This window comes from Colius striatus, chromosome 3 (assembly GCF_028858725.1).
Source record: "Colius striatus isolate bColStr4 chromosome 3, bColStr4.1.hap1, whole genome shotgun sequence".
NCBI lineage: Eukaryota > Metazoa > Chordata > Aves > Coliiformes > Coliidae > Colius > Colius striatus.
Window position 1 is genome coordinate 12,518,508 of NC_084761.1, and position 12,343 is coordinate 12,530,850.

The 12,343-nt window shown below is 46.5% G+C and overlaps 1 protein-coding gene across 3 annotated transcripts in view; it reads right to left on the reverse strand.

Annotated features, from left to right (window-relative positions):
• Positions 1-12,343, reverse strand: part of INTS1 (integrator complex subunit 1) — a 31,831-nt gene that overhangs the window by 12,381 nt on the left and 7,107 nt on the right. For 2 of the 3 annotated variants that reach the window (XM_061992584.1, XM_061992586.1), the window contains exons 13-30: positions 12,204-12,281; positions 11,528-11,685; positions 10,258-10,354; positions 9,768-9,859; positions 9,374-9,434; positions 8,798-8,995; positions 8,409-8,538; positions 8,039-8,218; positions 7,805-7,954; positions 7,064-7,243; positions 6,772-6,876; positions 5,482-5,649; positions 5,019-5,130; positions 4,401-4,562; positions 3,097-3,243; positions 2,585-2,683; positions 2,088-2,212; positions 1,122-1,382 (exon numbers count right to left, since the gene is read on the reverse strand). In XM_061992584.1, the coding sequence (XP_061848568.1) occupies positions 1,122-1,382; positions 2,088-2,212; positions 2,585-2,683; positions 3,097-3,243; positions 4,401-4,562; positions 5,019-5,130; positions 5,482-5,649; positions 6,772-6,876; positions 7,064-7,243; positions 7,805-7,954; positions 8,039-8,218; positions 8,409-8,538; positions 8,798-8,995; positions 9,374-9,434; positions 9,768-9,859; positions 10,258-10,354; positions 11,528-11,685; positions 12,204-12,281 (2,503 nt within the window). The remainder of the gene's footprint in view (positions 1-1,121; positions 1,383-2,087; positions 2,213-2,584; positions 2,684-3,096; positions 3,244-4,400; positions 4,563-5,018; positions 5,131-5,481; positions 5,650-6,771; positions 6,877-7,063; positions 7,244-7,804; positions 7,955-8,038; positions 8,219-8,408; positions 8,539-8,797; positions 8,996-9,373; positions 9,435-9,767; positions 9,860-10,257; positions 10,355-11,527; positions 11,686-12,203; positions 12,282-12,343) is intronic. The other variant, XM_061992585.1, reaches the window with a different exon arrangement.

Here is a 12,343-nt window from a genome sequence, read left to right on the forward strand (position 1 = left end):
ACAGGTGGAACGTCTGCATGTAGCAGAGCAGATCATAAAATCACAGAAAGGTAGGGGTTAGAAGGGACCTCTAGAGATCACCCAGTCCAATCTCCTGCTAAAGCAGGTTCACCTCCATCAGGTCACACAGGAAACATGTCCAGGTGGGTTTTTGAAACCTCCAGAGAAGAAGTCTCCACACCCTCCCTGGACAGCCTGTGCCAGGGCTCCCTCAACAGCAGGAAAAAAGTTCTGCCTTGTGTTTAAGTGGAAATGTTTGTCTTCCAGCTTATGTCCATTACCCCTTGTCTTGTCACTAAACACTACAGAACAAAATGTCACCCCCATCCTCCTGACATCCACCCTTTAAGCACTTAATGAGGGCCCTCCTCAGCCTTCTCCGGGCTAAACAAGTCACGTAGCCTTTCTTCGTAAGAAAGATGCACCAGTCCCCTGACCATCTTGGGGGCCCTGCACTGGACTCTCCCCAGAAGTTCTCTGTCTCTCTTTTGCTGGGGAGCACAAAACTGGATACAGTACTCCAGATGAAGCTTCATCAGGACAGAATAGAGCGTAAGGAGAACCTCCTTTGACCTGCTGGACACACTCTTCTTACTACACACTCCTCTTACTACACCCAGGGTGCCAGTGGGCCTTCTTGGCCATGAGGGCACATTGCTGGCTCATGTTTAGTTTGTTATCAACCAGGACTCCCAGGTGTCTCTCTGTAGAGCTGCTCTCCAACAGGTCAATCCCCAGCCTGTCCTGGTGCCTGGGGTTGTTCCTCCCAAGGTGCAGGACTCTGCAGTTGCCCTTGTTGAACCTCACAACGTTCCTCTCTGCCAGTCAATATCCCACTGAATGGCGGCACAGTCTCTGGGGAATCAGCCAGTCCTCCCAGTTTGGTGTCATCAGGGAACTTGCTGAGGGTACACTCTGTCCCCTCATCCAGGTTGTTGACTGGCTCCAGAACTGACCCCTATGGAACCCCACTGTCCACAGGCCTCCAACTCGATTCTGTGCCAATGATCACCACCCTCTGGGCTCTGTCATTCAGCCACCTCGCAATCCACCTGCAGGTCTGTTTCCTCCTCACCCCTCTCTGTTAGGTGCTACCAGGATTCTGTGCTGGCAGTGCTCACCTGGTACTGGTAGAGCTGGCGCATGAGCGGGCAGGAGATGAAGTGGGTATGGTGCATGGCCATGGCCAGGGCGGCGCTGTGCGGGGAGTTGAGCAGTGCGGCCACGGCCTGCAGCAGCCGTGCAGTGATGCCAGAGCCCTGCGCCAGGGCCAGGCCCCGCCGGGCACGTGCCAGCTCCTGCCCCAGCGCCTGCTGCAGCGCCAGGGCCAGCGGGCGCAGGCTGGAGCTCTGCCACCGTGGGTCCGGAGTCAGCGGGAACAGCTGGGAGGAGACAGAAAGGAGTGAGTTTGTAGCAGCAAGGGAAAAGACTCGCTGTACCATAAACACCCCGAGGCAGGGGAGTGATTTACCTTGTACAATCATACTGACTGTGGGCTAACGGGAACCTGCTGACACAGCTTTTGCAGTATTTTAGTGGCTGGTACAGGAACATAGGCAGCATCTGTGCAAGCCCAACATGACTATCAGCACTGACACTGTGGGGGAATCACCATATGACCCAAATACAGGCAACCAACTTGGCTGATTCATTTCCCGTAGGCTCCTTCTGGAGTCAGTGGAGAGAGGGAGACTCTGCAAGCAGACAAGCCAGAGTACAAATGCTGTTTGCACAAAGCTTTGCAGCCAAGGCCCTGCGAGCATTTCACAAATCCTCCATCCACTGCCGAGAAGAAAGGCACTACACACAGCACAAACAAGGTGCAGAGACAGTAACATGCTAGTAGGCACTGACAGTGTTAGGCATGATCAAAAGCCACCTCGTGTTCACACTACATAAAAGAACATCCTTCCAGTACCAATTTCACCAGGCTATAATGGCACAGGCTCATCCCATGCAGGGCTTTCATACTTATTGCCTGCAAATGCTGCAGAAGGAAGGCACCAGCAGATGCAAGGACAAGAGAAATGGGTTTTTAAAAGGCTGCTGCAAGAAAGTAGTTGATCAGCCAGAGGTTATACCAGTACCTGCAGAAAGATGCTTGCCAGATCATCTTCTGGGCCCAGAACCTGGACCTGGCTCAAGGCCCGGATCCGGCTCTGGCCTTGAGAGTTCTCAGGACTAGATTTTGACCTTGCAGTCTCAGCACTGTCTGCAAGAGGAATAAAAGAAAAGAGAGAAAATTGCTGTTATGGTAGGTAACATCTGGAGCCCAACCAGTGGGTCACCTTCTGCTTTACAGACTCTGACTACTGAGGAATTCAGCAGTTTTCCTCTTGAGGCTGAGCAAGGCCTATTTTTCCATATCACTCAGAACAACCCATTGTAATAAACTCCATCAAATACTGGAATTTCTCCCTTTGCTAGGAGTGAAAATCTCTAGCAAGGACTCATGTCTAACTGTATCTTACTGATTTGTTGCAAAACAACCCCTTTTGAAGACAGTTCCCTTCAACAGCAATGAAGGAAGGAAGTCTGGGAAATGACTTTTCTATTCAGAAGCTTAGGTTATGCCAGGCAGTACCTCGGCGGGCTGGTAAGGAGGCAGTGAGCAGCGAGTGGAAAGTCTGGCCTCCTGTCGCTCCTCTCTCATGCTGAACCTCCACAAGGTGGGCCATGTAGTCTGAAAAAGGAAAAATATACACACACATCATCATCTCATCCTCTTTAACAAAGCAGGACAAAATGGGTTGCTGTTTGTACAGCTGTCACACTGAAGGGAATTTGCTGTTCCTATGGATTTTGTACACATGGCATCTTTAAGCCTTGCTGCTTTTACAAGGTAGCCATCAAATTACTTTTTTAGACTTTGTACAATCCAATGCACAGAATCCTTCTCTATTTCAGGAAATGCAGACAAGAGCCATCCAGATAAGCTCTAGGAAGGTGTCTACAATGAGAAGAGGCTGTCAAAGCAGTCTATACACAGAGTTTGCTGAACTAGTTTGGATTTTTCCAGGGAAGTCATGGGACACACTCGTGAAAGTTGTTCAAGAAAAAGTCAAGTGCCTAGTCAGCCTCATATGAAGCTCTTACTCTTGTCCATGATGTTCTGCTCAAGTGTCTGTGGGTCATGAGATACTGCCTGATCCAGGTACTGGAGAAGTTTGCTCATGCTGGAAACTGGGATTCCAAAGGACTGAACAAAGAGAAGCAGCTGCTGTGGCTCCAGGTCCTGCAGGGCTGAAATACACAAACACTGAGTATTCAGACCTCTGAATTGTTCACAGAGGGTCATCTTTACTACCTGATCTTTGTGCTTTTGGCTGGATCAACAGTGACACATTAATGACAGGGCTGCAGAGGGCCTAAAGCCAGAAGTCTGACAGCTGCCTACTATGTTTTCTTTCCTCTGCAAATCACAGCCTTCTTATTGCATCTTCTAGTTAATTCACTCACTGGATAATTTGATCTTCTGTTTAATTTGATCAAAACCTCGGGAACCCAATCACTCGTATTAAAAAATAACTTCCACCGAACCTGCTGATGGCCGCAGGCAGGAATTATTGAGTAATTCAATCACTGGCTATAGACAGCTGTCATTTAATTAGTAAGAAAGGGATGAAAGCTCTGAATACCAAGAAGAATAAGAGCACTGACGAGGCTTGCAAGGACAATATTAACTACAGGTACAGCTCACATCTTTCAGACACTGCTTTCCACATCAAAAGCAAAGCACGTCCTATGGAAGCAGTGCTGGGCCTGTTGTCTGGAGAGTGCAGAGCTTAGTTCACTCTGAACTGTAACAAAGATGGGAATCCAGAGTACTCCATTTCCATTATAAATACATAGAAAATGCAATATTCATACAGACTCGCTTCCCTGCTTTCTATGTAAGTGACTGCATATAAAAGCCAGCAAGGCTGAGCATTTGGATCAGAGTGAAAGGAACTGCCTTCCATAAAGCAGTAAGAAGCCCTACCAAAGGCAATGACTCAGCTTTCAGTGAGTTCTGCTCTTCATGCTGCAGGGATTAACCTGTGGGGTCTGATGGTTAGTCAGGTTGTAACTGTGCTCAAGCTTTTGGTACATAAACTTAGACATCGTGGCTGAGTACGGAATCACCCTGGGACATCTCATAGCATTCCCTGCCCAGAACAAGCTTATATTTTGTGCACATTTAACAGATATAAGAGACGCAGCAAAGAATCTATTTTATGCTTAAGATTGTGACTGTTCCAAAATCCAGAGACACACAAATCCAAGCTTCCTGCTCAGCTGCAGTGCTTGCAGCTCAAAGGCATCCAAGGAGGATGGCTGGGCACACAGAAGACTTGAGCAGAGAAGCCTTTCCCTCTCCTTTCTTGTCTGAAACACCAACAAACATCCCATAGGCTCACCTGCATCCACGAGACGTGGGACCTCAGAGCGGATCATCCGCAGCTTTAGCCAGTCAGGGAGCAGCAGAGCCTCCTCTGAGGTGTCAACCAGAAAAGCAGTGGGAAGGGGCTTTTTCTCGGGGAACCATATGTCCAGCAAGGTATAAAAGTCACCATCCCCTGCTTAAGAGTGGATATAAAATTATCTCTCATGTTCAAAAGCACCTACAACATCCTGCCCTCCTTTATACAAATAGATGCATCAGAACACTTTCTTGTTCAGTGGTCAGAAACAACTTGTAAATAAACACTATCAAGTTGAAATGTGAACTACATAGCTGAGTACCCAGGTCTCACATTACAGTAAGACTCCAAGTCCTTCTTGTTTAGCAAGGAGGGACACATCATCATTTTAGTATTTCCTGCTATCTGCAGAAGGCAAGAAAATAAACCTGCAAATTCTTCCCTGTGTGCAGCAATATTCTGATAGATCTTACAGCTACATACAACTACTCCATGGAACAAGCCTGTGAGTAAAAGGACTAACACCAGTCCGATCAGTTAGGAGATGGCAGGTAGAGGAAAGGCTCTCTGTATTGCCCACAACTCCTTGAATAAATCTGAGCACACTTCACTCACCTTGAGGTGGCCCTAGTGTCAGGAGAATAACCATGGCATGAACCACAAGGATGTGCATAGTGGCTGTTTCCCCACTAGTCCAACGCAGGAACACCTGATCCTGGGACTCTGACTGGAAAAAGGCAGAAAAAGAAATGGATGAACAAAGATGGCGAGAGAAAGGAGAATGGGATCTGTGAGGTGCAGATGAAAGGAGAACATGAGTATGGATAAATTTAGTCAGATCAAAGTTCCACCTACTCCAGTATCTCCAACAGTGGCCACAAAAGATACCCAAGTTTAAAAGGTTTTTATGCACACGTACACCTGGCTCTTGTACAATGCCAACACCCCACTATTTTCAGATCAGGGAATTCTTGAAACAAATGTGGTTTACACATACTCAGTAACCCACAAAGGGCTTCTCCTTTGTTAACTTGTGCAGTTTCTTTTACCTGCTTCAGAAAGGCAGGGAGGCACTCACCCAGCTGTACACCTCCTCGCCCTCCTTGCTCTGGCGCATGCGCTTGATGTAGCGAGAAAAGATGGAGAGAAGAGCAACAAGCACTGCATCTGACTCAGCACAGTATGAGAGCTTGGAGAAGAGGTGAGACATGATGGTTGAGCGTTCCACTATGAGTCGGGCTACATCCTGCAAGGGGAAAACACCTGTGAGGTCTTTACTGAACCACATAGCCAGGTGCTCTTGTTTCACTGCATCACATTCTCCAGTTTCTATCATCAACACAGTTAACACCACTCAATGTGCAGACCAACGTGTTGAGTCAAAAGCAGAACACCAGTGCCCTGCTTTCATCCTCTGACACCTTTCAGTGTCCCCAGCTGTAGCACAGTCACATTCTAATGCATCCCGTTATAAAGTGAGCATTTACCTAGTAAAAAACTGCCTTTCTCTGAAGAAACAGATCTACTAACTCTTACCATTTAACCTTCTCAATGTATCTGAACAGATCTATGGCGGTGAAAAGACCATGTGAGCTTTAAAAGCAATGAAAACAAGCACCTTGAGATAGAACAATGAAAAAAACCCTTTGTTCCAAAAAAGTTACCAAAACCTTTTTAAAAAGGAAAAAAAAAACCCAGAAATCCCATTTTGGTTATAGCAGAGGGCATATTTCACCACTAAGGTTCCTGACTTTCTATTCTCTCCCCAAATACAAGTGATTGCAGGTTTAGCATCTGCTTACTTGTGAAACCAGGCAGTGGGATTTCCTTCAAACCACTGATCAGTGACAGGACAAGGGATAATGGGATGAAGCTGGAACACAAAAAGTTCCATTTAAACATAAGAAAAAACTATTTTACTGTTCAGGTGAGGGAACCCTGGCACAGGCTGCCCAGGGAGGGTGTGGAGTCTCCTACTCTGGAGGTCTTCAAGACGTGCCTGGACACGTTCCTGAGTGACTTGATCTAGGTGGACCTGCTTCTGCAGGGGGGTTGCACTGGATGGTCTTTAAAGATCCCTTCCAACCCCTACCATTCTATGATACTATGGTCACTCTTCCATTCCATATACCATCTGAGATGGGCTGCCAGAATGGAGGTTATTGCTCTGGTATCATTTCATGATATGAAAGCAAAGACTCAGGTTGCCTTCCAGCACATCCATGGAAACACAAATACATAGTTCTCAAATTTACATGCTCCTAAAAGATTCATCCTGCTGGTACAGCAAGCATCATGCCCACCACTGTCTTGAGACATGCCAGGTCTCCCTGGGCAGTCTCTCTGCCCCGACAAGCTGGCCACTCACCAGAGCTAGGTCATTGTGTTGCCCCTGCTCCTCAACTGGGGCATGCTGGGAGAGGTATACCAGGTAGGCACTGATGGTCTGGGGATCTGTCTCCATGTGGATGGCCTAGAATGAGAATTCCTCTCATCAGAAATTAGGATTTAACGGAAACAAGCACCAACATAAGAAAAAAACCTTGTGCAAGCACATAAACACGTCAATATCACACACACACAGTCTACTCAGATTTGTTTCGCACGAGTGGGACAATGAATAAGCTGGTCACTTATCCTCTGCAGCTTCTCACACCTACCTGCTGTAAGGCAAGAGCTGTTGTTGCTCTGACGCTGTCAAACAGCGGCAGCCTCGGGAGGTCTCTCAGCAGCCACTGGTAGCCCTGCAGCAGCTCTGAATCACCAGAGTCTTCTTCCATGGGGTGATCTTTCTCCTCTCCATCACGCAGTCCCCCTTCTGACAGCACCAAGGACAAGCCCTGCAGAAGTCACACCAACATCACTGTGGCACTTGATGCCACAGTTGGACCACTAGTTTCATACTAGTGAACATAATAAAAAGCAGTTTCAAATATCATGGAATGATCCAAATGCAGCACACAACAGGCTTTGTTTCTCATATAACATGCTCGTTTGACAGCCACCCTACTGGAAGTTTCAATCTTCTCTAAGCATAATCTTGAGCTCTCTGCAATCCTGCTTGCCTTGACTATGCTCTAGAGCACCAGTTGTGCATTTATTTACATTCTCCCCAGACAACAGCTGCTGCCAATTACTCCATGGAGCGCATGATCTGCTGAGTCTACACCTGAGCTTCCCAGGAAACATAGCAAAATCCAGCTCTATCTTAAGAAAAGTTGAACCAAGAAGGCTTTTGAGTAGCAGGGAGACGTGCATTTGATGGGACTCAGAGACTGAGACAAGTTATTGAAGAAGGATGACACGAAACACTTTCACTGAGTTGGTTCTGGTCTCATGAGAATCCAGGACTCTGCCCTCAGCTTCTGACAAACCCTACTCAAGATTTTCATTTTGCTCACCTTCATGGCCAGGACCCGTGAGGCCACCTGGGAGGAACTCAGACGTCGTAGGAAATAGTCAAGCACCTCACAGGTTGTCTGTTCATCTGCTTTGGGACCCAACAGCAAGTCTTGCAACCGTCCAAGCAACTGCCTTTGTTTTTGTTGTCTCTGTGGAGAGAAAAGTTGGACTTTCCAGTGAAATCAAGTCTGAGATGCAGAGAAAGTAGGCAAGAGAAGTGATCCCCAACTCACCTGGCGTTTCTTGGCACGCTGCTCCTTACTCTCACCCTCCTCTTCTTCTTCACCCGAGGTCGACTCATCCGCAGCATCATGAAGCAGGAACTCACAAAGGCACTGCACAGGTAGGACATCCAAGGAGCCCTCGCTGGACTGAACTAGATCTGCCAGCCATGGCATTGACTGTGATGAGGCCTAGGAAGCAGGAGAGTAACAATGCAGTGTTACTAGCAGAACAGCAACACTGCACACTGACAGTTTGATTCCTGAGCAGAAAACCACCTTCCCCTGCATCCTACTTAGCTTCCTTCTGCCCCTCGCTCTGCTCAAGTTTCAGACAGGAGAGATCAGATCCCATCACAGCCAAGGCATCAAAGGGGCCCACCTGTCTTTGAATGATGTTGAGAAGAAAGTCAGGATGACGACTGCGACAGAGGAGGTGGCCCAAGCGAAGTGACTGGTTCAGGCTTTTCACTTGCTCAAGGACATGTGGTGGAGGTCTGCGTGGGGGACCCCTGCCAGAGAAACAACAAGTTATCTACAGGCAGACATAGTTCCACTCTGATGTTGATGGGGATCAGTCAGTTCAGTTGTGCATGAGAGCCTCATGCAAGTAGCAACAGAAGGATGAGGAACAAATGTGACACATATCCCATGGACTATCAAATCTCAAGGCTCTTCTTGCCCACATCAACCACCCTATGAGCAGTACAGCTTCCTGATTAGCATTAGCTGGGATCTCATGATGGCACCAGACTGCAGAAGGTTACTTACTGAGGGTCCAGACTTGTCAGCTGCGACAGCAAGAGGCTGCTGCTCTCTGTAATGGTTTGTTTTGTGGATGCAGCAGCCAGATGACCTTCAAATGCAAGAATCTCCTGTTTTTCTCTCTGGGAGATTTGCAGTTCACGATTAATCATCTCTGTGCGAGTCTCCTCATCCGTCAGGGTACATTGAGGATAGGAATAATTACTGAGAAAGTAAGTTAAAAAAGAAAATGGTTATCTTGGCCTATTCAAAACTCATGAACCACAGTCAGAGAGTCCACAGGACCTTGGATCCATTAGGCAACATAGAAAAAACAAGGCAGCTTCTGAACAGGGCCAGGGAGACTGAGACCGTTTCAGCAAGGCATAGGACAGTCATCCCTCCCTTTTTCTCAGCTGTTATTCCCTTAGTTGTATTATTTCTGTTGGGGGAAGACACCTTTCCAACTCAAACTGATGCCAGCCAGCTGTTTTTTCACAGCAGTCCCAGTGGAAAGGAAGGAGCCAACCGGCACAAATTTCATTCAGAAATCCATGCTTTTGGTAGTCTATTTGATTTATTTAGGGATTTAAGCATACTAACTTGGTCATGACCATTTCCATGAGCATCTTTAGAGAGGGGTACTCCTCCCATGCAGCCAGACCTGCAGCAGAAAAAGACAAGCAGAAACAAAGGGGAAAAAAGTGAGGGTCTTTATGTATCTTTTAAGGCACTAACCAAAGTGAGGAGACACAGAGAAAACTCACTTTGGAACAGTTCACCCCACTTAGAGTACAAACAATGTGATTCCAGGCACATGCTGGTCCAAACCCCCACACTGTGTAATTTTGCACACACAGGGAACACACAGTAAGTTAACCACAGCTGTCTCACCAACCTAGCACATGCCTTAAACATAGGTTACCAGACTTCAGCAGAAAGCAATTTGACCAATTATTGCAGCAGAACTAGGATCCTGAGAAACGTGAACACTCACCGATGTTTTCAGGATTGAATGCTGCCACTACAAGCAGGAGAGGCCAGGCTTTCCAGTAGAGGGTAGAAATAGCTAGATTTGGAGGCTGGTACCTGTAAAAGATACCAGTGGTCAGATTTTTGTTACATAAACCTATCTCAAGACTGCTTTTCACCTTAATCATTCATGCACTGCTTAGACTCAGCCACAACAGTTCAGTGATTAAAAAAATAAAAGCAAGCCTCTCTCAGAAGGGACAGGAGGGTTCCACTGAAAATTTCTAGAGCAGAAAGGTCAGAGGGCTTGCAGAGGAAAGTCCATTCCGTGACTCAGGTCTTAATTGCTCCAGAGAAAATCCCACCTGAATGTAACACTGAAAAGATTCCTCATGATTTTGTTTTTACAAATTGTAATGAGGAAAAGCATGTTAAAGTCTGTGAGCTAGGACTGTTAAGTCACCAGATGAAAATGAACTAGAGGACAAGAAGATTGTCTACGTGATAAGCCTTACCCTGGAGGCAGCTGGATATTCTCTGGATGGTGGTAAGTGCACAGATTTAAGACCGCATCGATCAGCTGGATTCTTTCTACCCTCAGGACCTCGACATCTGGAGGAGAAGAAGAAGAAAAGACTAAGCAAGTTATTGACCTGTCTACCTGGATGAAAGTCCTTCAAGAAAAGCATCACAATATAAGAACAATTTTACTTCAAGCAACTATGTTATTGTGGGCTTGTTTTTTGATATTACAGGAACAAAACCCCATCAACACTTAAAAAGCAGCAACACTTTAAAAAGCTACAAGTCAATATATCAGGATATCAAGCTTTTCAGTTGCAATCTGGTTTAAACTCTTAAGGGCAGATTTTCTTCCCAATGCATCCAATATAATGCCTGTAACTTCTTCAGAACTCAGATACACCCCTTCAGGTAAGCAGTGTTATCTGCTCAGAACTTGGGAGGCTCATAGAAACTAAAAATCCCTTCCAACTTTGTTGTAACCTTTCAGACTTGCTCTAACTTAACTCTCAGTCTTCTAGTATCCAAAATGGTGCATCATTTAAAATGCTTTATTGAGAGCAGCAAATGCTAGTTCATTCCACTTGCACTGACCAGATTTGTGTTAGGCTTGTTACTAACCAGTCAGCACCAAGAGCACATAAGATGCTTTAGAATCAAACTCTTGACAATCTTCTCAACTCTGACACAAGCACACACAGCTCAGTTGAATGGACATGATCACCAGAGAGGCAGGAATTCAGACCAATGTTGAATGAATTCATTAAAGGGGTAAGAGTTAAGGCTGCTTTCGTAACTGCTGTTCTGTAACAGCATTTGAAAAATAGAATTGGGAGGAGCATAAAATACATGGGTTAATTACTTTGATTTCCAATCCTTTTCTTTTTGCATGGTCTAAAACTTTGTATTAATTTTACAGTATGTATAAAGGACTAAATTGAATGTAGAAATGCTAACTCAAAACTCTGGGTGATTATTCACAGTCATTCATCCTCAACACAACCAATAATTTCCCAAATACTCCATGATGCAAAATTAGTAACAGGGAGAAACAGTAAGAGAAAATAAGAAGCTGCTCTTGTGAGAAAGCAACAGCAATACGTGTGTGGCTTTGAGCCAAAGGCTTAGGCATGACTAAAACACGCTTTAAGTGATGCAAAGGCTCTTCAGTACGTGGCAGGAGCCACCTCAGCCCTGGGTGGCAACAAGAGGACATGCAGACAGAAGGAACCATTTGCTGGCTGGAGCCGTGTGCAGTCTCACCATCTGCTTGCACTGCAGCTGCCCTCTTCACCAAGTGGTCAGCGAGCTCCATGGCATCGGCAGGGCCCAGCGGGAGGTCCCGCGAGAGCCCAATCACCAGGATCCGCATCAGCGTGTCCTCAAGGATGGGCACCTCCGAGCAGAGCCGAAGGAAGAAGCTGTATGAGACAGGAGACATCAATCACCCTTCTTTTGACAGCAGCACAAGGGCTCCTGGAACCCTTCACAGACCCTAGAACTCATCTGAGCAGAAGACAAATCACAGCTTCACTTACAACCTCTTCCCTGGTCTCCCACTCCAAATGCAACTACATGAAACAAATTGGTTTATGGAATACTGCTCACCTTGCCCTGTACCCCTACACTCCAGCCTGCTTGAGCCTCAGCTCCCTAACACTACCCCAGTAAAGCCTGTGGTGCAGGGCTACCATTCTTACAATTACAGCATCAAGATACAGGACAGCTTGGCACGGGGAACAGGAATGATAGAGGAAGAGGAACAGATGGAGAATGGAGCAACATCCCTCAATTTTAAGGCAATGTAACAGATGAAGAAAATGTAAGCACAGTTCCAATCCTTTCTAACAGAGAGATATATAAGGAACCCCAGAAAACACCCATTCCTCTACAGCTGGGGCACACACTCACTACTGCTACAGCTGGGGTACACACTCACTTGCGGTCACTCTCAGGGGGCCAGTTGTCCCATTTGTAGTAGGTTTCTGGCTGTTCTGTGAAGAGCACCTTGTGGAGGCTGTAAAGATAAAGAGGACAGTAAGCACCATCCACGCAAGGCTCAAAAACACATCCAACAGT